At 51.1% G+C, this 18,534-nt stretch overlaps 1 protein-coding gene across 1 annotated transcript in view; it reads left to right on the top strand.

Annotated features, from left to right (window-relative positions):
• The first annotated feature begins 806 nt into the window (after nt 1-806).
• The window catches only part of srgap3 (SLIT-ROBO Rho GTPase activating protein 3), a 296,153-nt gene continuing 278,425 nt past the window's right edge, over nt 807-18,534 (top strand). The window contains exon 1 of the mRNA XM_070895763.1: nt 807-1,480. Within this exon, the coding sequence (XP_070751864.1) occupies nt 1,414-1,480 (67 nt within the window). The 5' untranslated portion in view covers nt 807-1,413. The remainder of the gene's footprint in view (nt 1,481-18,534) is intronic.

Genomic DNA, 18,534 nt, shown 5'->3' on the forward strand with positions numbered 1-18,534 from the left:
GTGCAACATCCCCATCGACACTTGGGAGTCCCTGGCCAAAGACCGCCCTAAGTGGAGGAAGAGCATCTGGGAGGGCGCTGAGCACCTCGAGTCTCGTCGCTGAGAGCATGTAAAAAACAAGCGCAGGCAGCGGAAGGAGGGTGCGCAAACCAGTCCCGCCCTCCTTTTCCCTCAACGACTGTCTGTCCCACGTGTGACAGAGACTGTAATTCCCGTATTGGACTGTTCAGTCACCCGAGAACTCACTTTTAGAATGGAAGCAAGTCTTCCTCGATTTCGAGGGACTGCCTATGATGATGATGTGGGACTGGCCCATACCCAAGTTGGATCCCTGGTCTGTGTGGAGTGAGCAGTCCTCAGCAACCAGGGCACTACAATCAGCACCAGAGCCCCCGGGGCGAACCCAGCCTAAGGTTCCTACTTCTCATCACCATCCTGCTGGACAGCCCTTGGCTGTAGATATTAGGGCACGACAGGACAGGTCTGGCTTTGATATCAGTTATCAATCGCGCCCCCTATGGCCGAACAGCTTGCCTGGTTCTCTCGAATCAAGGGTGAACAGGCACTTGGACTGAGGTACAGCAAGAATGAGGAAACGGGGTGGGGAAATGAGAAAGGATTTTTGAAATGAATGAGAAAATCTGGGTGCAGCCAGTGTAAGATTCGAGTTGAGGTCACATTGTTATATAAAGGTGCAGTACCCATGCAATTCAGAGCGTCTCCTGTAGGATACAATATCCCCCAGCACTTTAATAGAGGTGGGAGGAGCGCTTGACGTTACTCTGTCTCTGCCTGCAGTAAAAAAACACTCTGGATTCAGACATTTTTTTTCCTCTCTCCCTCAAATGCAGTTCGGTTCTTTGCAACAGATTAACTTGCTGTCTGAAAGCTCGGGCACGGACCGGAGGGTGAAGCAGGATGAGGCATTGCAGGAAAGCCGGAGAAGCCGGACAGAAAGCAAGACAGTGAGGCTCTGCCCTGCTAAAACTGCTCTCCCCCACGCCACAGACTGGAGTAGCTGCCTGGGTTTCTGCTAAGGAAGGTGTGACTCTTTAAGGTTCGCTTTGCAACAAACAACCCCCCCCGCCCAAATCCAGCCAGCATTGACCTGAGTTAATAATATGGTGAATTCAGCAAGGGAGCAGCATTGAATTGTGTGTGTCTGCTCTCCCCCTTAGGCGGGCAGTGGAGGGGGGAGAAGAAGGAGGTGGTTTATTTATTTTTTGATCAATTTCAAAGCGTGAAACTGACACAGAGTGTGGCTGAGAGACAGCGCCCGGATCTCTCTCTCTCACACACATACACAACCGCCCCAGCTTCCCAACTCGTCAGCAGGCGAGAAGCGGGATCAGCCACCCGGGTGAAGGACAGGAAGAGCTGGGCTTGTGTTCGCAACTGGACCCGGCGGCCAGCATGTCATCTCAAGGAAGATTCAAAAAGGACAAAGAGATCACGACAGAATACGAGACCCAAGTCAAAGGTTAGTCACCCCCAAGTATTGCCTGGTGTTTCAGTGGGGGTGGGAATGGGATGGGAACCCCCCTTTTTGCATATTGCGGGTTGTTAGCCCGGGAATCGCTTGCCTTTTCCCCTTTCCTGGTTAATGGGACATGGAAGTTGCTGGGGACAGTGGGATATCGGTTTTGGGATTCTGTTTTAGGGAGGGAGGGAGGAGGTTACTGTTTCAGAACTGCATTGCAGTGTGTAGGGAGAGCTGGGGGTTGCTGGAAGCGATTGCAAGCCAACTCAGCCCTGCAATGGATTGTGCTGACGATCAGACAAGCCTTCCTTGCTTGTCATGTTGGATGCTCTTTGATCGACACTCTCCTTCCCTGCCTCCCGTGTGTTTCAGTCCTCCAATTCCATGTAGCCCTCTCCCTCACCCCTTTTTATAAGTATTTTTTTTACCGACAACCCGGATCTCTTGCTTTTGTACACCGACTGCGAGAGATTCCCCCTTTTCAATAACTTTATATATTTGCAGAATTATAGAACTGGACCCATTTAACCAGGGGCTGATGGAGTTGGGGAGGGTGGGGACTGTAAATGATTCTCTTCCCCCCCGCGTTTAAATACTCGGTGGCAGCCCCCACCTGCTGTTTAACAGTGCCCCCCCGGGCAGTGCACAGGGCTGTGTGAGGGGTTTCTATATCTGCAGTGAAGCCCAACTCCAGCCCTGAAATTGATCCAACTCTGGGCTCAGTTTCACTCTTGCTATTGGCTGGCGGTTACTATCGCTCGGGAGCCCACATTGTCCAGGTCTACCGAGCTTTCATTTTAAGACATTCTCCAACGTTCGATTTTCTGTTTTATTGGAGAGGGGGAGGGAGAGAAAACCGTACCCCCCCCCCCCAATAAATACCCCGTGTACAATCCTGACCCATCCCCGACAGTGTCTCTGTGATCACCCACCTCCCCTTTCGGCACTGCCCTATTGCGCTTCTGCTCACAGTGGAAGAATGATGCATTGGAGTAAGGTTGCGGCGTGTTGTACTATCCAGTTCTCCCTCCTCTTTTTAACAGTAGTTCTGTAAGCTGTACTTTAAACCCCATTAACTGGGCTTTAAACCACCAACCAGGTCACTACTCGTGAGCTTTGTGGTTTCAAAGTAACTTCAATTGCTTCTGTCTGCAGCTCCCTCCTCCCACTTTGTGTTTGGGCTTTTAAATCCGAGCCTTACTGAACCCAGCAGCTTTTATGTCTGTGTGGTTTCGACTCGACTGGGGGAGGAGGGCGGAGGGCGGAGAGCGGAGAGCGGAGAGCGGAGAGAGTGAGAGTTGTAAAGGTTTGTATAGGCTGCTGTTTGTAATTCCACCCGGTACATGGCAGACAGCAGAATCCCGAGAGGAGAAGGGGTCACTCTCTCTCTCTCTCGGCCCCCAGAATGGCTGATTCACACTGGGAATGAATGTTGATGGAGAGGGGGGAATGAGCCCCTTTTCACTGGCAGCCCCTTGCACCTGGGGCTCCCAGAACTATCAGGTACCGGGTACCAGGAGTCGCAGGACACTGCAAGTGATGGATAGCAGCCAGTGGAGAGATGTTGGGGCTGTTAGCAAGCATTGAGGCACTGGGCTCAGAATGGAGGCGGTAGTTTTCCTATATTTCGAAGGCTGTGGTTAGTTTTATGGCCCACATTTTGTTTTTAGTAGGGACTTGATGGGCTGGTTTGTTGTTGGAGCCTTGAATCATGAGTGCACATGGTTACAGTTAAAGGGATACAGTATTACCGTTCCATCTTGCGTTTCATCTGCCCGAATGCACCACTTTTTCTTCTTCTCCTCATTCCTCCACCCCCTGCGATTACCTTTCCTTCCCTCCCCTCCTGGAGGTGCTGAATCTTGATGGGGTTCAGATCTGTGACTGCACAAAAATCTAGGCTGACCAGTGCGGTGCTGAGGGAGTGCTGCAACGTCGGAGGTGCCGTCTTTCAGATGAGATGTTCAACCGAGACCCCATCTGCCCTCTCAGATGGATGTAAAAGATCCCATGGCACTATTTCGAAGAAGAGCAGGGAAGTTATCCCCAGTGTCCTGGCCAATATTTATCCCTCAATCAACATCACTAAATGATGGTCATTACCACATTGCTGTCTGGGAGCTTGCTGAGTGCCACATTTCCCACATTACAACAGTGACTACACTTCAAAAGTATTTCATTGGCTGTAAAACACTTTGGATGTCCTGAGGTCATGAAAGGTGCTATATAAATGCAAGTCTTTTTTTTGCCAGATGCTCTCCAAAGCCTCACCAAGTGAACATTCTTCATGTGTGCACCTCGATTGTAAATGTCAGTTATGGAGGGCACCACAGCTGAGCTTGTTCCTGTCCTTACTCAGTGTACAAACACACACACACACACTTTTCAGTAAGAGTCTCTGGGTAGTGATCTGGAGCTCGGACTTATTTTTTTCACTCTAATGTCCCACCTCCCAAACAAAGCACCGAAGCCAGTTGTAGCACCCTAGTTCCCACCTCTGGGTGAGATTAGTTAACACTTGCAGAGCAAGACAGTATCTGGGCCATCTGAGCGAGTATAGTTCAGTGCAACACCAGCACAGTATGTCTGACCTTTTATAGGCACATTTAGTTACAACAATTCAAATGAGAGGTTAGTATTGGTGTATTTAATGGATGAGGTGCAGTAGAAGAGATTAAAAAAAAACAACATTTAAGATAGAAAGTAGGAGATAATTGACAAACTAATCAGACTTAGAGAAGATAAAACCTCTGGATTCCAACCACCCATATTAAAATAAGTTAAGGAAGAAGCTACTGTGATTCCTATATATAAAAAGGCGGTAGAACTATAGACCAGTTAGCTTAATGTCAATGGTAGGAAAGGTAATGGAATCTTTACTCAAAGATGTACTAGCAAAACATCTAGAAAGCAAAATTATAATAGATTAATCAGCGCAGATTTCAAAATGGAATTCAATACTTTACCAACCTTATTGCCTTATTGAATTATTTGAAGAAGTAACAGAAAGCGAGGACCAGGGTAATGTAGTAGATGTAATATATATGGAGTTTTCAAAAGGCCTTCGATAAGGTACTGCATAGTAGACTCATGACTAAGGTCAGAGTATGTGGAGTCAGGGACAGGTAGCAGAATGGATAACAAGCTGGCTACAAAACAGAACACAGAGAGTAGGGGTCAAGGATGGCTACTCAGACTGGCAAAAGGTAGAAAGGTAGATCCACAGGGATCGGTGCAGGGACCACTATTGTTTGCAATATGCATTAATGATTCGAACTCAGGAATTGCAAGTACAATTTCAAAATTTGTGGACAACACCACATTGGTGGGTATAGTTAATACAGAGGAAGACTGCAACAAAATGCAAGAAGACATTACTAAGCTTGCAGAATGGATGTGTAATTGGCAAATTAATTTCAACACAGTTAAGTGTGAGGTGGTGCATTTTGGTAGGAGGAATAAGGAGGCCACCTATTCCTTGGAAAATAAGAGTCTAAATGGGGTAGAGGAGCAAATTCACAAATCACTAAATGTAGCGACGCAGGTTAATAAGGCCATACAAAAAGCAAACCAAAGCACTAGGGTTCATTTCTAGCAGAATAAAATTGAAAAGCAGAAGTTATATTAAACTTGTACAGAACTTTGGTTAGACTACATTTGGAGTACTGTGCACAGTTCCGGTCACCATATTATAAAGGATGTAGAGGTTCTGGAGAAGATGCAAAAATGATTCACAAACATGATACCAGAACTGGAGGTTAAATCTGTCAGAAAAGATTGAACAAGCTGGGGCTCTTTTCTCTGCAAAAGAAAATACTGAGGGGTGACCTGATGGAGGTCTTTAAGATGATGAAATGGTTTGATAGGGTCGATGTTGAGAAGATGATTCCAAATGTTGGGGAGACTAAAACTAGAGGCCATAACAACAACTTGAATTTATATAGTGCCTTTAACGTAGTGAAATGTCCCAAGGTGCTTCACAGGAGTATTATGAGATACAAAAATTGACAACCAAGCCACAAGAAGAAATTAGAGCAGGTGACCAAACGCTTGGTTAAAGAGATAAGTTTTGAGGAGCATCTTGAAGGAGGAAAGAGAGGTGGAGAGGTTTAGGTGGAGAATTCCAGAGATTAGGGCCTAGGCAACAGAAGGCATGGCCACCAATGGTTAAGTATAATAAGTTATGCTTAAGAGGACAGAATTAGAGGAGCGCAGCATCTCGGGGGGGCGGGGTGGGGGGCTGGAGGAGATTACAGAGATAGGGAGGGGCGAGGCCATGGAGGGATTTGAAAACCAGGATGAGAATTTTGAAATCGAGGCATTGCATAACCGGGAGCCAATGTAGGTCAGCGAGCACAGGGGTGATGGATGAGCAGGACTTGGTGTGAGTTAGGACACAGGCAGCTGCGTTTTGGATCACCTCTAGTTTACGTAGGGTAGAATGTAGGAGACTAGCCAGGAGTGTGTTGGAATAGTCAAGTCTAGAGGTAACAAAGGCATGGATGAGGGTTTCAGCAGCAGATGAGCTGAGGCAAGGGTGGAGATGGGCGATGTTAGAGGTGGAAATAGGCAGTTTTAGTTATGCTGCAGATATGTGGTGTAATTATGATAGTCACTAATAAATCCAATAGGGAATCCAGGAGAAACTTCTTTACTCAGAGAGTGGTTAGAATGTGGAACTTGTTACCACAAGGAGTAATTGTGGGAAACAGCATAGGGGAAGCTAGCTAAGTATATGAGGGAGAAAGGAATAGAAGGACATGCTGTTAGAGTTAGATGAAGTAGGTTGGGAGGAGGCTCGTGTGGAGCATGGACCAGTTGGGTTGAATTGCTTGTTTCTGTACTGTACATTCTATGTACACATACAATGAGTAGGTTAGTATTGGTGTATTTAATGATTATAACTGTACGACACCTCAAGGAGTTGGATGGTATTGGTGTATTTAATGGCACTGTGGTGTGACATAATCCGGTTCACCCTATATTTAATTAAAAGTTTGTGCTGCTAAAATTTCTTCCTTTACTCTTTAATTATATTGATATGAATTAGGCAAATGATTTTTCAAACTGGCTAGTCATAACATTTCTCAAGCCCATGAGCTGAGAATGAGATCAGGCTGCCAATAAAAGGAGAAACAATGTTTCTATGGTGGGCTGATGTATATCGTGGCTGCATTAGCATTTGTTGGTATTGCTGCTGCTTGGTGTTGTTACTGATAATGTAATATTTTACCATTGTGCCTTTATTCTGATTTTGATTGACAGTTCGGTGGCTAAAATCTTCCTGAACCTGGGAATAATTATGATGTCCCATTATTAATTCTTTATCTCAATTGGAGAAATTCACTTGATGTTTTCCTTCATCAAATGTCAGTGTAATGTGTAATGACTAAGAATCTGAATATTTTATAAAGTTTATCTCAAAACAGTTTAACGTACTGGTGAAAGTTAACCCACTACTCATCTGCTACTTTATCTTGTTGCTTCTACGTCATTTTATGTGATACAAGAAATCTGATTTAATAGTTTAACCTGAGCTAGACAATCTGTTTGTCTGTGTTTTTTCTGTTGGTTCGTAGAGACCTGGAGAATTTGGTATCCCATACTATTTCCAGTGTATACACCCACTGTTAAGGATTTATGTTTTGCTGTGATACCTACTATCTTGGATATTGTTCACAAAAGGTTCTTAGAAAGCGCAGCATTGCCTATGGAAGCTAACTGTAGGGAGGATCACTAATAAAAAGTAATGGACATTAGCACAACTTATAAATGGAAATTAAGAAGAATAAGGAAATATCTTGCATTTCTGTTGCACTTTCACAACCTCCGGATTTCCCAAAGTGCTTTAGAGCCATTGAAGTACGTTTCAAGCGACGTCACTGTTGCCCTGTAGGAAACGCGGCAGAAAATTTGCATGGAGGAAGCTCCCAAAACAGCAATGTGATAATGACCAGAACATCTGTGTTGGGTACATAAAACAGAAAATACTGGAAATCTCAGCGGGTCAGGCAGCATCTGTGGAGAGAGAAACAGAGTTAACATTTCAGGTCGATGACCCTTCGTCAGAATGGTTATCTCTGTTTCTCTACACAGATGCTGCCTGACCCGCTGAGATTTCCAGCAATTTCTGTTTTGATTTCAGATTCCAGTATCTGCAGAATTTTGCATTTTGCATCTGTGTCAGGTGTTGGTTGCGGAATAAATATTGGCCAGAACACTGGGGGGAACGCCCCTGCTCTTCGAAATAGCGCCATAAGATCTTTTATGTCCACCTGACCAGGCAACAGGGGGTTTGGTTCAACTTCTCATCCGAAAGCCAGTACCACTGACAGTGCAGCACTCCCCTCAGTACTGCACTGGAGCATCCGCTAAGTCTCTGGGGTGCGACTTAACCCCACAACCATCTGACTCCGAGGTGAGAGTGCTACCAACTGAGCCATGGCTAACACCATGCGGGTATTGCACCACATTATATACAGTGACTTACTTTGAGGTGCAGTGACTGTTCTTGTGCAGACAAACCCAGCAGCATTGTTGCAAACAGCAAGATCCCACATACAGCAGGTTAATCTGTTTGTGATGGTGCAGGCTGAGGACGGATTGATGCTCGGGGCATCAGGAGCAAGGCTGCGGCCACAAAAAGAGTGCAGACGGAGGGGTCAGTATAACATCTTGTCCACTGCACTGAAGAATCTTCTTGAACTGTTTGATCCAGTCCACCACCCAACGATGCACGCTGCACCTAGGGCCTGGATTTTTCCCCAGACCTGTTTCCGCCCTGCTGCCATAACTTTGCCAATAAATATTTGGCGGGAGAGGGGGGAACAGCTCGAGGGAAATTCGGGAGTGGGGGTGGGGGCGGTGGTGCTGTGCGGTGTTGTATCTGAGGAAGAGCTACGGTTGTGGTGGTGTTTTAGAGGAGATGGTGTAATGAGTCTCGATTTCAACACCAATGAGTTGTGGGGGGTTGGGGGGAGTGTCAAGTTGCTGCCCAGAAGGAACAGGAGAGGACAGTCAGAGGAGTGCTCACCACAATAGTATCAACGAATTCTTTTGGCTGGAAGCCGACTGACTAGATCCCTGGAGTCTGGATTCTGATGGTGATGACACTGAGGTTGTTCATGGCCCGAGTGGGTTATCCAATTACTGAGTTTCACTACAGATATTTAATGCAGTCTCTAGCTACTGCATAGAGTTTACTGTTTTAAATCTTCCATATTCTGTGAAAATGAGATCTGAGTTTTCAGCAGATTCAAGTTCTAGGGAATACTTTTGGATCACGAGCACCATGTGCAAGGGGCTTGCTGGGGTGCATTCTGTCAAGGAAGTTAAATTAGCAAATGGAATATTTTCACACTTTTGGTACCCAATGAAGGAGAACTTCCATTGTCCCATCAAGCACTCCCAGGTCAGTTAAAGCACGGGTTAGATACAGAGTAAAGCACCCTCTACATTGTCCTATCAAGCACTCCCAGGTCAGGTAAAGCACGGGTTAGATACAGAGTAAAGCACCCTCTACACTGTCCTATCAAACACTCCCAGGTCAGGTAAAGCACTGGTTAGATACAGAGTAAAGCTCCCTCTACACTGTCCCATCAAACACTCCCAGGGCAAGTACAGCACGGGTTAGATACAGAGTAAGGTTCCCTCTGCACTGTCCCATCAAACACTCCCAGGGCAGGTACAGCATGGGTTAGGTACAGAGTAAAGCTCCCTCTAAACTGTTCCATCAACACTCCTCGGGTAGGTAGAGCATGGGTTAGATGCAGAGTAAAGCTCCCTCTACACTGTCCCATCAACACTCCCAGGGCAGGTACAGCACGGGTTAGATGCTCTTTCTATTGTGCTCCAATAATGTGCCTAAACAACAAGTCGAAAACCGCTTCTTGTTGCCCCAATTTCCACACCAGCCATCCTGTGTCCTCGAGGGACACTGCCAGTCAGTGCCAAATATGTGGTAGAGTCTTCTGCTGTGATTTCATGGGCACTAAAAACCGAGATTGCCCCAACCTCGCTTCATGTAGAGACCTGAAACATTTTGGTCTGAGTGGCTTGTTGGCTCTTGAGGCGGGATGGGGGGATGGTGGCGGGGGGGGCGGGGGGCTACCACTAAAGTAGACTGAAAATAATTCTGTGTAAGTGCAACAAAAGCAAAGTAAAATTCTGACAATGGATTTTCAATCCCTCTGGACTCTCGTTCACCAAGCCTAAAGAACATCTGGAAAAAGGATTTCCTGCAGATTTTTGATGCTGGAATTGATAAATTTTGGAAATAATACAGGGCTACAAAAAGCTTCTTAAAGGGACATCGACAGCTAGATAATTCCTGTTCTTTACTCCAGTCTGGAAACTGTTGCCTGCAATAAAAGAATGTTGTGACTCTGGTGTGAGATGTCATTGAAGTCTATTCATAGAAATACAAACTACCTGCAGTATAGAAACATAGAAAATAGGTGCAGGAGTAGGCCATTCGGCCCTTCGAGCCTGCACCACCATTCAATGTGATCATGGTTGATCATGCAACCTCAGTACCCCTTTCCTGCTTTCTCTCCATATCCCTTGATCCCTTTAGCCGTAAGGGCCACATCTAACTCCCTTTTGAATATATCTAACGAACTGGCATCAACAACTTTCTGTGGTAGAGAATTCCACAGGTTCACAATTCTGAGTGAAGAAATTTCTCCTCATCTTGGTCCTAAATGGCTTACCCCTTATCCTTAGACTGTGACCCCTGGTTCTGGACTTCCCCAACATCGGGAACATTCTTCATTTGGCCCAACAGGTCTGGTTTTTATGCTGCACACAAGCCTCCTAATGCCTTATTTCATCTATTCCTTTCTCCCTTGTGTGTTTATCTAGATATTCCTTAAATACATCTATGCTATTCACCTCAACTACCTCTTGTGGTAGCGAGTTCCATGTTTGAACCACTCTCTGAGTAAAGAGATTTTTCTTGCATTCCTTATTGGATTTATTAATGACGACCTTATATTTGTGGCCCCTAGCTTTGGACTCCCCACAAGTGAAAATATATTCTCTAAGTGTACCCTATCGAACACCTTCATAATTTTAAAGATCTCTCAGTTGTGTAGAATGGGCCCATACTCTCTGGAGTTTAGAAGAATGAGAGGTGATCTCATTAAAACATACACGATTCTGAAGGGTATTGACAGGGAAGATGCTGAGAGGTTGTTTCCCCTGTCTCGAGAGTCTAGAACAAGGGGGCACAGTCTCAGGATAAGGGGTCGGCCATTTAAGACAGAGACAAGGAGGAATTTATTCACTCAGAGAGTTGTGAATCTTTGGAATTCTCTATCCAAGAGGGCTGTGGATGCTGAGTCTCTGAATATATTCAAGGCTGAGATAGATAGATTTTTTAACTCTAGGGGAATCAAGCGATATGGAGATTGGGCAGGAAAGTGGAGTTGAGGTCGATGATCACCCATGATCTTATTGAATAGCGGAGCAGGCTCGAGGGGTTGTAAGGCCAACTCCTGCTCCTATTTCCTATGTTCTTATGTCACCCGTCAACCTTCTCTTTTTGTAGAGAAAAGAGTTGGAGCCTCTTCAGTCTTTCCTGATGGTTACTCAGGATAGCTATTTGTTCCTACTTCTTCTTGCAAACACTTGATGGGTTGCCCCTTCCTCCCCAGTCATTTAACACTCTGTAGATGTTGAGCACAGCCCATAAAGACCATCACTGTGCCCAGTGCAGTCTGTGCACTTGGACCCGACCGTTGCCCCTCTCTACAGGAGCTTAACAGGTCTGGGGCCTACCGCGTTTTCCCGGCACATAAATCGTATATGCGCATGCTTGCCTGAGACCCACTTGAAAATCGGCAAACTATCCCTCTGTGGGGGGCATCGCAGCAGAGAGAGAGAGAGAGAGAGTGATGGTAGAATGATTGTGTGAGTGTAAAAGACTGAGTGAATGAGAACTAGAGTATATCAGAGTAAAGGGGCACGTGTGAGAGGGTGTGTTACAGAGTGAGGGAATGAGTAAGTGTGTGTTGCCAGTGAGTGAGCACGGGAGAATGAGTCCGAGTCAGTGATGAGAGTCATAACCCAGGGCACACGCAAAGGCCTGCAGCAGGCACGGAGCCCAGCACTCTCTCAGCTCCCTCACTCACCCTCCCGCAGTCATGGCTGGGGTGGGAGAAAGATGACATTCCGTTCTTACATACTGTGAGTACTAATCAACTCCTATTATACAGGACCCCGCAGCAGCCAAAGCACGGAAAGCTAGTTTCAGTTGTTATATGGCTCATATATTGAAATAACATCGGTGTTTCAAGACCTCTTATAAATCGTTTGCTGTCATTTACTCTTGTTGTATCGACCGCTTATCATTTTGTTAACTATTGTTATATTGTCTATTGCTAAAAAGCATTTTTACAATTGGTGTGTAGATTCGACACTCGAATAAATAGGTTTTATTTACTATCATTGTCTAGTAGAATATAGGGCACAATGTAAAGGGAACTTTACTCTGTACCTAACCCGTGCTGTACCTGCCCTGGGAGTGTTTGATGGGGCAGTGTAGAGGGAGCTTTACTCTGTATCTAACCCGTGCTGTACCTGCCCTGGGAGTGTTTGATGGGACAGTGTAGAGGGAGCTCTGTATCTCATCACCATCATAGGCGGTCCCTCGAATGAGGATGACTTGCTTCCACATGAGTTCACAGATGTTTCAATGAACGACCCGATGTTCCAGTCCTGAACTCCAATTGAGGGGGTTGAAGATGCCTGTGCATGGATTTTTTTAACGTGTGGTGACCATTGCACATCAGCCACCACAAGGGCTCGACAGAGCCTTTATCCAGTGGCAAGTGCTAATCAGGACGGTTGGAGACCTGCTCTGCTGCACGGACCTAATGCGCACACATATCGCAGTGTGGGCTGGTTCCCCATCCCCCATTTACAGGTGCTCCTCCCCTATCCCCCATCCCCCATTTACTGGTGCCCCTCCCCTATCCCCCCATTTATTGGTGCCCCTCCCCTATCCCCCCATTTACTGGTGCCCCTCCCCTATCCCCCCATTTACAGGTGCCCCTCCCATATCCCCATTTACAGGTGCCCCTCCTTATCCCCATTTACAGGTGCCCCTCCCCTATCCCCCCATTTACAGGCGCCCCTCCCCATCCCCCATTTACTGGTGCCCTTCCCCATCCCCCATTTACTGGTGCCCCTCCCTATCCCCCATTTACTGGTGCCCTTCCCCATCCCCCATTTACTGGTGCCCCTCCCTATCCCCCATTTACTGGTGCCCCTCCTCTATCTCCCATTTACTGATGCCCCACCCCTATCCCCCATTTACTGGTGCTCCTCCCGACCCCCATTTACTGGTGCCCCTCCTCTATCCCTCATTTACTGATGCCCCACCCCTATCCCCTATTTATTGGTGCCCCTTCTCTATCCCCCGTTTACTGGTGCACCTCCCCTATCCCCCTCCAACTACAGGTGCCCCTCCCCTATCTTTCATTTACTGGTGCACCTCCCCTATCCCCCTCCAACTACTGGTGCCCCTTCCTATCCCCCTCCAACTACAGGTGCCCCTCCCCTATCCCCCATTTACTGCTTGTACTTGATATGGCAGTGTCAACATAACAAAAACAGACTACTTGCTGTATCTGCATATTAACTTTTTGTGTTTCATGCACAAGGATCCCCTGGTATCCATATACACTGCATCAAATGCACTACCCTCATTGACCCTCCTGGTTATCTTCTCAAAAAATTCAATCAAGTTAGTCAGACATGATCTTCCCTTAACAAATCCATGCTGACTGTCCATGATTAATCCGTGTCTATCGAAATGAAGATTTATCCTGTCCCTCAGAATATTTTCCAGCAATTTGCCCACCACTGAGGTTAGGCTGACTGGCCTGTACTGATATTGGCGGACACTATATAAAAACAGGCCTGTTCTAATATAGGGGACATTGTGTAATAACAGGAATGTACTGATATAGGGGACACTCTGTCAGTCAGAAAGCACATATTACATAATTTAATATTCCACAGTAGACATATCCCATGCTATGCCTGTCTTGGGAGTGTTTGATGGGACAGTATAGAGGGAGCTTTACTCTGTATCTAACCTGTGCTGTACCTGCCCTGGGATTGTTTGATGGGATAGTGTAGAGGGAGCTTTACCCTGTATCTAACCCGTGCTGTACATGCCCTGGGAGTGTTTGATGGGACAGTATAGAGGGAGCTTTACTCTGTATCTAACCCATGCTGTACCTGTACATCCGTGTTGATGTTTCCCATGATGTGGCTGTACGGAAAGGAACAGAGAGTGAGTCGGTGTTGACACCTGCACTCCCTCAGGTTCACAGAGCCACACAATAGCAAACAAAAAAACCTCACCGAGCTACATTTAATCTTCGTATTGACCACATGGAAAGAATTAGTGGGATTTCTGTGAACAAGCTGTGGAGTGTCTCTTTAAGATCAGGATGTTGCAGTGACTGCCATAAGCTGTTAAATTGACACGTACACCTAACTCTATTCAGCTGAGACACTGATTGATTTTATAGCACTACTGGTGACTTTGTACTGTGTTTCTGAAACCCCCTGCCCTCCCCCACTCCCCACTTTCCCTGTTTGACCTGATGACGGTCACAAACTGGTGAGGTTTATTGGACTGTCGCTTTAAGCCTGGGTTACTTCATCCGGCTCCAGACTGGCTGCTCTTGTGTGTTGACTGTGTGGCACAATGTGTCGGATTCTCTGTGAAAAGCCAGGCAGCCCTCAGGCTTTCCTGCTTTTTAATATGCTAAATATATTAAAATAATTATATTTCCTCCTCCTTTCCTCCCCATCGCCCAGTCCCCACTCTCCCTCCCCCTCTCCCAGTCCCCACTCTCCCTCCCCCTCTCCCAGTCCCCACTCTCCCTCCCCCTCTCCCAGTCCCCACTCTCCCTCCCCCTCTCCCAGTCCCCACTCTCCCTCCCCCTCTCCCAGTCCCCACTCTCCCTCCCCCTCTCCCAGTCCCCACTCTCCCCCTCTCCCAGTCCCCACTCTCCCCCTCTCCCAGTCCGACCACTCTCCCCCTCTCCCAGTCCGACCACTCTCCCCCTCTCCCAGTCCGACCACTCTCCCCCTCTCCCACTCCCCACTCTCCCCCTCTCCCCCTCTCCCACTCCCCACTCTCCCCCTCTCCCACTCCCCACTCTCCCCCTCTCCCACTCCCCACTCTCCCCCCCCCCATCTCCCCAGTCCCCACTCTCCCTCCCCATCTCCCCAGTCCCCACTCTCCCTCCCCATCTCCCCAGTCCCCACTCTCCCTCCCCATCTCCCCAGTCCCCACTCTCCCTCCCCATCTCCCCAGTCCCCACTCTCCCTCCCCATCTCCCCAGTCCCCACTCTCCATCCCCATCTCCCCAGTCCCCACTCTCCCTCCCCATCTCCCCAGTCCCCACTCTCCCTCCCCATCTCCCCAGTCCCCACTCTCCCTCCCCATCTCCCCAGTCCCCACTCTCCCTCCCCATCTCCCCAGTCCCCACTCTCCCTCCCCATCTCCCCAGTCCCCACTCTCCCTCCCCATCTCCCCAGTCCCCACTCTCCCTCCCCATCTCCCCAGTCCCCACTCTCCCTCCCCATCTCCCCAGTCCCCACTCTCCCTCCCCATCTCCCCAGTCCCCACTCTCCCTCCCCATCTCTCCAGTCCCCACTCTCCCTCCCCATCTCCCCAGTCCCCACTCTCCCTCCCCATCTCCCCAGTCCCCACTCTCCCTCCCCATCTCCCCAGTCCCCACTCTCCCTCCCCATCTCCCCAGTCCCCACTCTCCCTCCCCATCTCCCCAGTCCCCACTCTCCCTCCCCATCTCCCCAGTCCCCACTCTCCCTCCCCATCTCCCCAGTCCCCACTCTCCCTCCCCATCTCCCCAGTCCCCACTCTCCCTCCCCATCTCCCCAGTCCCCACTCTCCCTCCCCATCTCCCCAGTCCCCACTCTCCCTCCCCATCTCCCCAGTCCCCACTCTCCCTCCCCATCTCCCCAGTCCCCACTCTCCCTCCCCATCTCCCCAGTCCCCACTCTCCCTCCCCATCTCCCCAGTCCCCACTCTCCCTCCCCATCTCCCCAGTCCCCACTCTCCCTCCCCATCTCCCCAGTCCCCACTCTCCCTCCCCATCTCCCCAGTCCCCACTCTCCCTCCCCATCTCCCCAGTCCCCACTCTCCCTCCCCCTCTCCCAGTCCCCACTCTCCCTCCCCCTCTCCCAGTCCCCACTCTCCCTCCCCCTCTCCCAGTCCCCACTCTCCCTCCCCCTCTCCCAGTCCCCACTCTCCCTCCCCCTCTCCCAGTCCCCACTCTCCCTCCCCCTCTCCCAGTCCCCACTCTCCCTCCCCCTCTCCCAGTCCCCACTCTCCCTCCCCCTCTCCCAGTCCCCACTCTCCCTCCCCCTCTCCCAGTCCCCACTCTCCCTCCCCCTCTCCCAGTCCCCACTCTCCCTCCCCCTCTCCCAGTCCCCACTCTCCCTCCCCCTCTCCCAGTCCCCACTCTCCCTCCCCCTCTCCCAGTCCCCACTCTCCCTCCCCCTCTCCCAGTCCCCACTCTCCCTCCCCCTCTCCCAGTCCCCACTCTCCCTCCCCCTCTCCCAGTCCCCACTCTCCCTCCCCCTCTCCCAGTCCCCACTCTCCCTCCCCCTCTCCCAGTCCCCACTCTCCCTCCCCCTCTCCCAGTCCCCACTCTCCCTCCCCCTCTCCCAGTCCCCACTCTCCCTCCCCCTCTCCCAGTCCCCACTCTCCCCCTCTCCCAGTCCGACCACTCTCCCCCTCTCCCAGTCCGACCACTCTCCCCCTCTCCCAGTCCGACCACTCTCCCCCTCTCCCACTCCCCACTCTCCCCCTCTCCCACTCCCCACTCTCCCCCTCTCCCACTCCCCACTCTCCCCCTCTCCCACTCCCCACTCTCCCCCTCTCCCACTCCCCACTCTCCCCCCCCCCCATCTCCCCAGTCCCCACTCTCCCTCCCCATCTCCCCAGTCCCCACTCTCCCTCCCCATCTCCCCAGTCCCCACTCTCCCTCCCCATCTCCCCAGTCCCCACTCTCCCTCCCCATCTCCCCAGTCCCCACTCTCCCTCCCCATCTCCCCAGTCCCCACTCTCCCTCCCCATCTCCCCAGTCCCCACTCTCCCTCCCCATCTCCCCAGTCCCCACTCTCCCTCCCCATCTCCCCAGTCCCCACTCTCCCTCCCCATCTCCCCAGTCCCCACTCTCCCTCCCCATCTCCCCAGTCCCCACTCTCCCTCCCCATCTCCCCAGTCCCCACTCTCCCTCCCCATCTCCCCAGTCCCCACTCTCCCTCCCCATCTCCCCAGTCCCCACTCTCCCTCCCCATCTCCCCAGTCCCCACTCTCCCTCCCCATCTCCCCAGTCCCCACTCTCCCTCCCCATCTCCCCAGTCCCCACTCTCCCTCCCCATCTCCCCAGTCCCCACTCTCCCTCCCCATCTCCCCAGTCCCCACTCTCCCTCCCCATCTCCCCAGTCCCCACTCTCCCTCCCCATCTCCCCAGTCCCCACTCTCCCTCCCCATCTCCCCAGTCCCCACTCTCCCTCCCCATCTCCCCAGTCCCCACTCTCCCTCCCCATCTCCCCAGTCCCCACTCTCCCTCCCCATCTCCCCAGTCCCCACTCTCCCTCCCCATCTCCCCAGTCCCCACTCTCCCTCCCCATCTCCCCAGTCCCCACTCTCCCTCCCCATCTCCCCAGTCCCCACTCTCCCTCCCCATCTCCCCAGTCCCCACTCTCCCTCCCCATCTCCCCAGTCCCCACTCTCCCTCCCCATCTCCCCAGTCCCCACTCTCCCTCCCCATCTCCCCAGTCCCCACTCTCCCTCCCCATCTCCCCAGTCCCCACTCTCCCTCCCCATCTCCCCAGTCCCCACTCTCCCTCCCCATCTCCCCAGTCCCCACTCTCCCTCCCCATCTCCCCAGTCCCCACTCTCCCTCCCCATCTCCCCAGTCCCCACTCTCCCTCCCCATCTCCCCAGTCCCCACTCTCCCTCCCCATCTCCCCAGTCCCCACTCTCCCTCCCCATCTCCCCAGTCCCCACTCTCCCTCCCCATCTCCCCAGTCCCCACTCTCCCTCCCCATCTCCCCAGTCCCCACTCTCCCTCCCCATCTCCCCAGTCCCCACTCTCCCTCCCCATCTCCCCAGTCCCCACTCTCCCTCCCCATCTCCCCAGTCCCCACTCTCCCTCCCCATCTCCCCAGTCCCCACTCTCCCTCCCCATCTCCCCAGTCCCCACTCTCCCTCCCCATCTCCCCAGTCCCCACTCTCCCTCCCCATCTCCCCAGTCCCCACTCTCCCTCCCCATCTCCCCAGTCCCCACTCTCCCTCCCCATCTCCCCAGTCCCCACTCTCCCTCCCCATCTCCCCAGTCCCCACTCTCCCTCCCCATCTCCCCAGTCCCCACTCTCCCTCCCCATCTCCCCAGTCCCCACTCTCCCTCCCCATCTCCCCAGTCCCCACTCTCCCTCCCCATCTCCCCAGTCCCCACTCTCCCTCCCCATCTCCCCAGTCCCCACTCTCCCTCCCCATCTCCCCAGTCCCCACTCTCCCTCCCCATCTCCCCAGTCCCCACTCTCCCTCCCCATCTCCCCAGTCCCCACTCTCCCTCCCCATCTCCCCAGTCCCCACTCTCCCTCCCCATCTCCCCAGTCCCCACTCTCCCTCCCCATCTCCCCAGTCCCCACTCTCCCTCCCCATCTCCCCAGTCCCCACTCTCCCTCCCCATCTCCCCAGTCCCCACTCTCCCTCCCCATCTCCCCAGTCCCCACTCTTACCTACTGCTCCAGGGGTTGCCAACTCCGGTTGAATGTATTCCTGGAGCTTTCATCACTTGACCTCCTGCCACCACCTGACCCGCCCCCACACTCCTGCCATTGGCCGACCATCATCATCATCATAGGCAGCCCCTCGAAACGAGGATGACTTGCTTCCACGCCAAAAAAAAAGGATGAGTTCACAGGTGTTTCGAATGAAGAACCCGAACTACATCCTGAGGGGTGGAAGATGCCTGTGCGTGGATTTTTTTTTA

Source organism: Pristiophorus japonicus, chromosome 12 (genome assembly GCF_044704955.1).
Source record: "Pristiophorus japonicus isolate sPriJap1 chromosome 12, sPriJap1.hap1, whole genome shotgun sequence".
Lineage (NCBI taxonomy): Eukaryota > Metazoa > Chordata > Chondrichthyes > Pristiophoridae > Pristiophorus > Pristiophorus japonicus.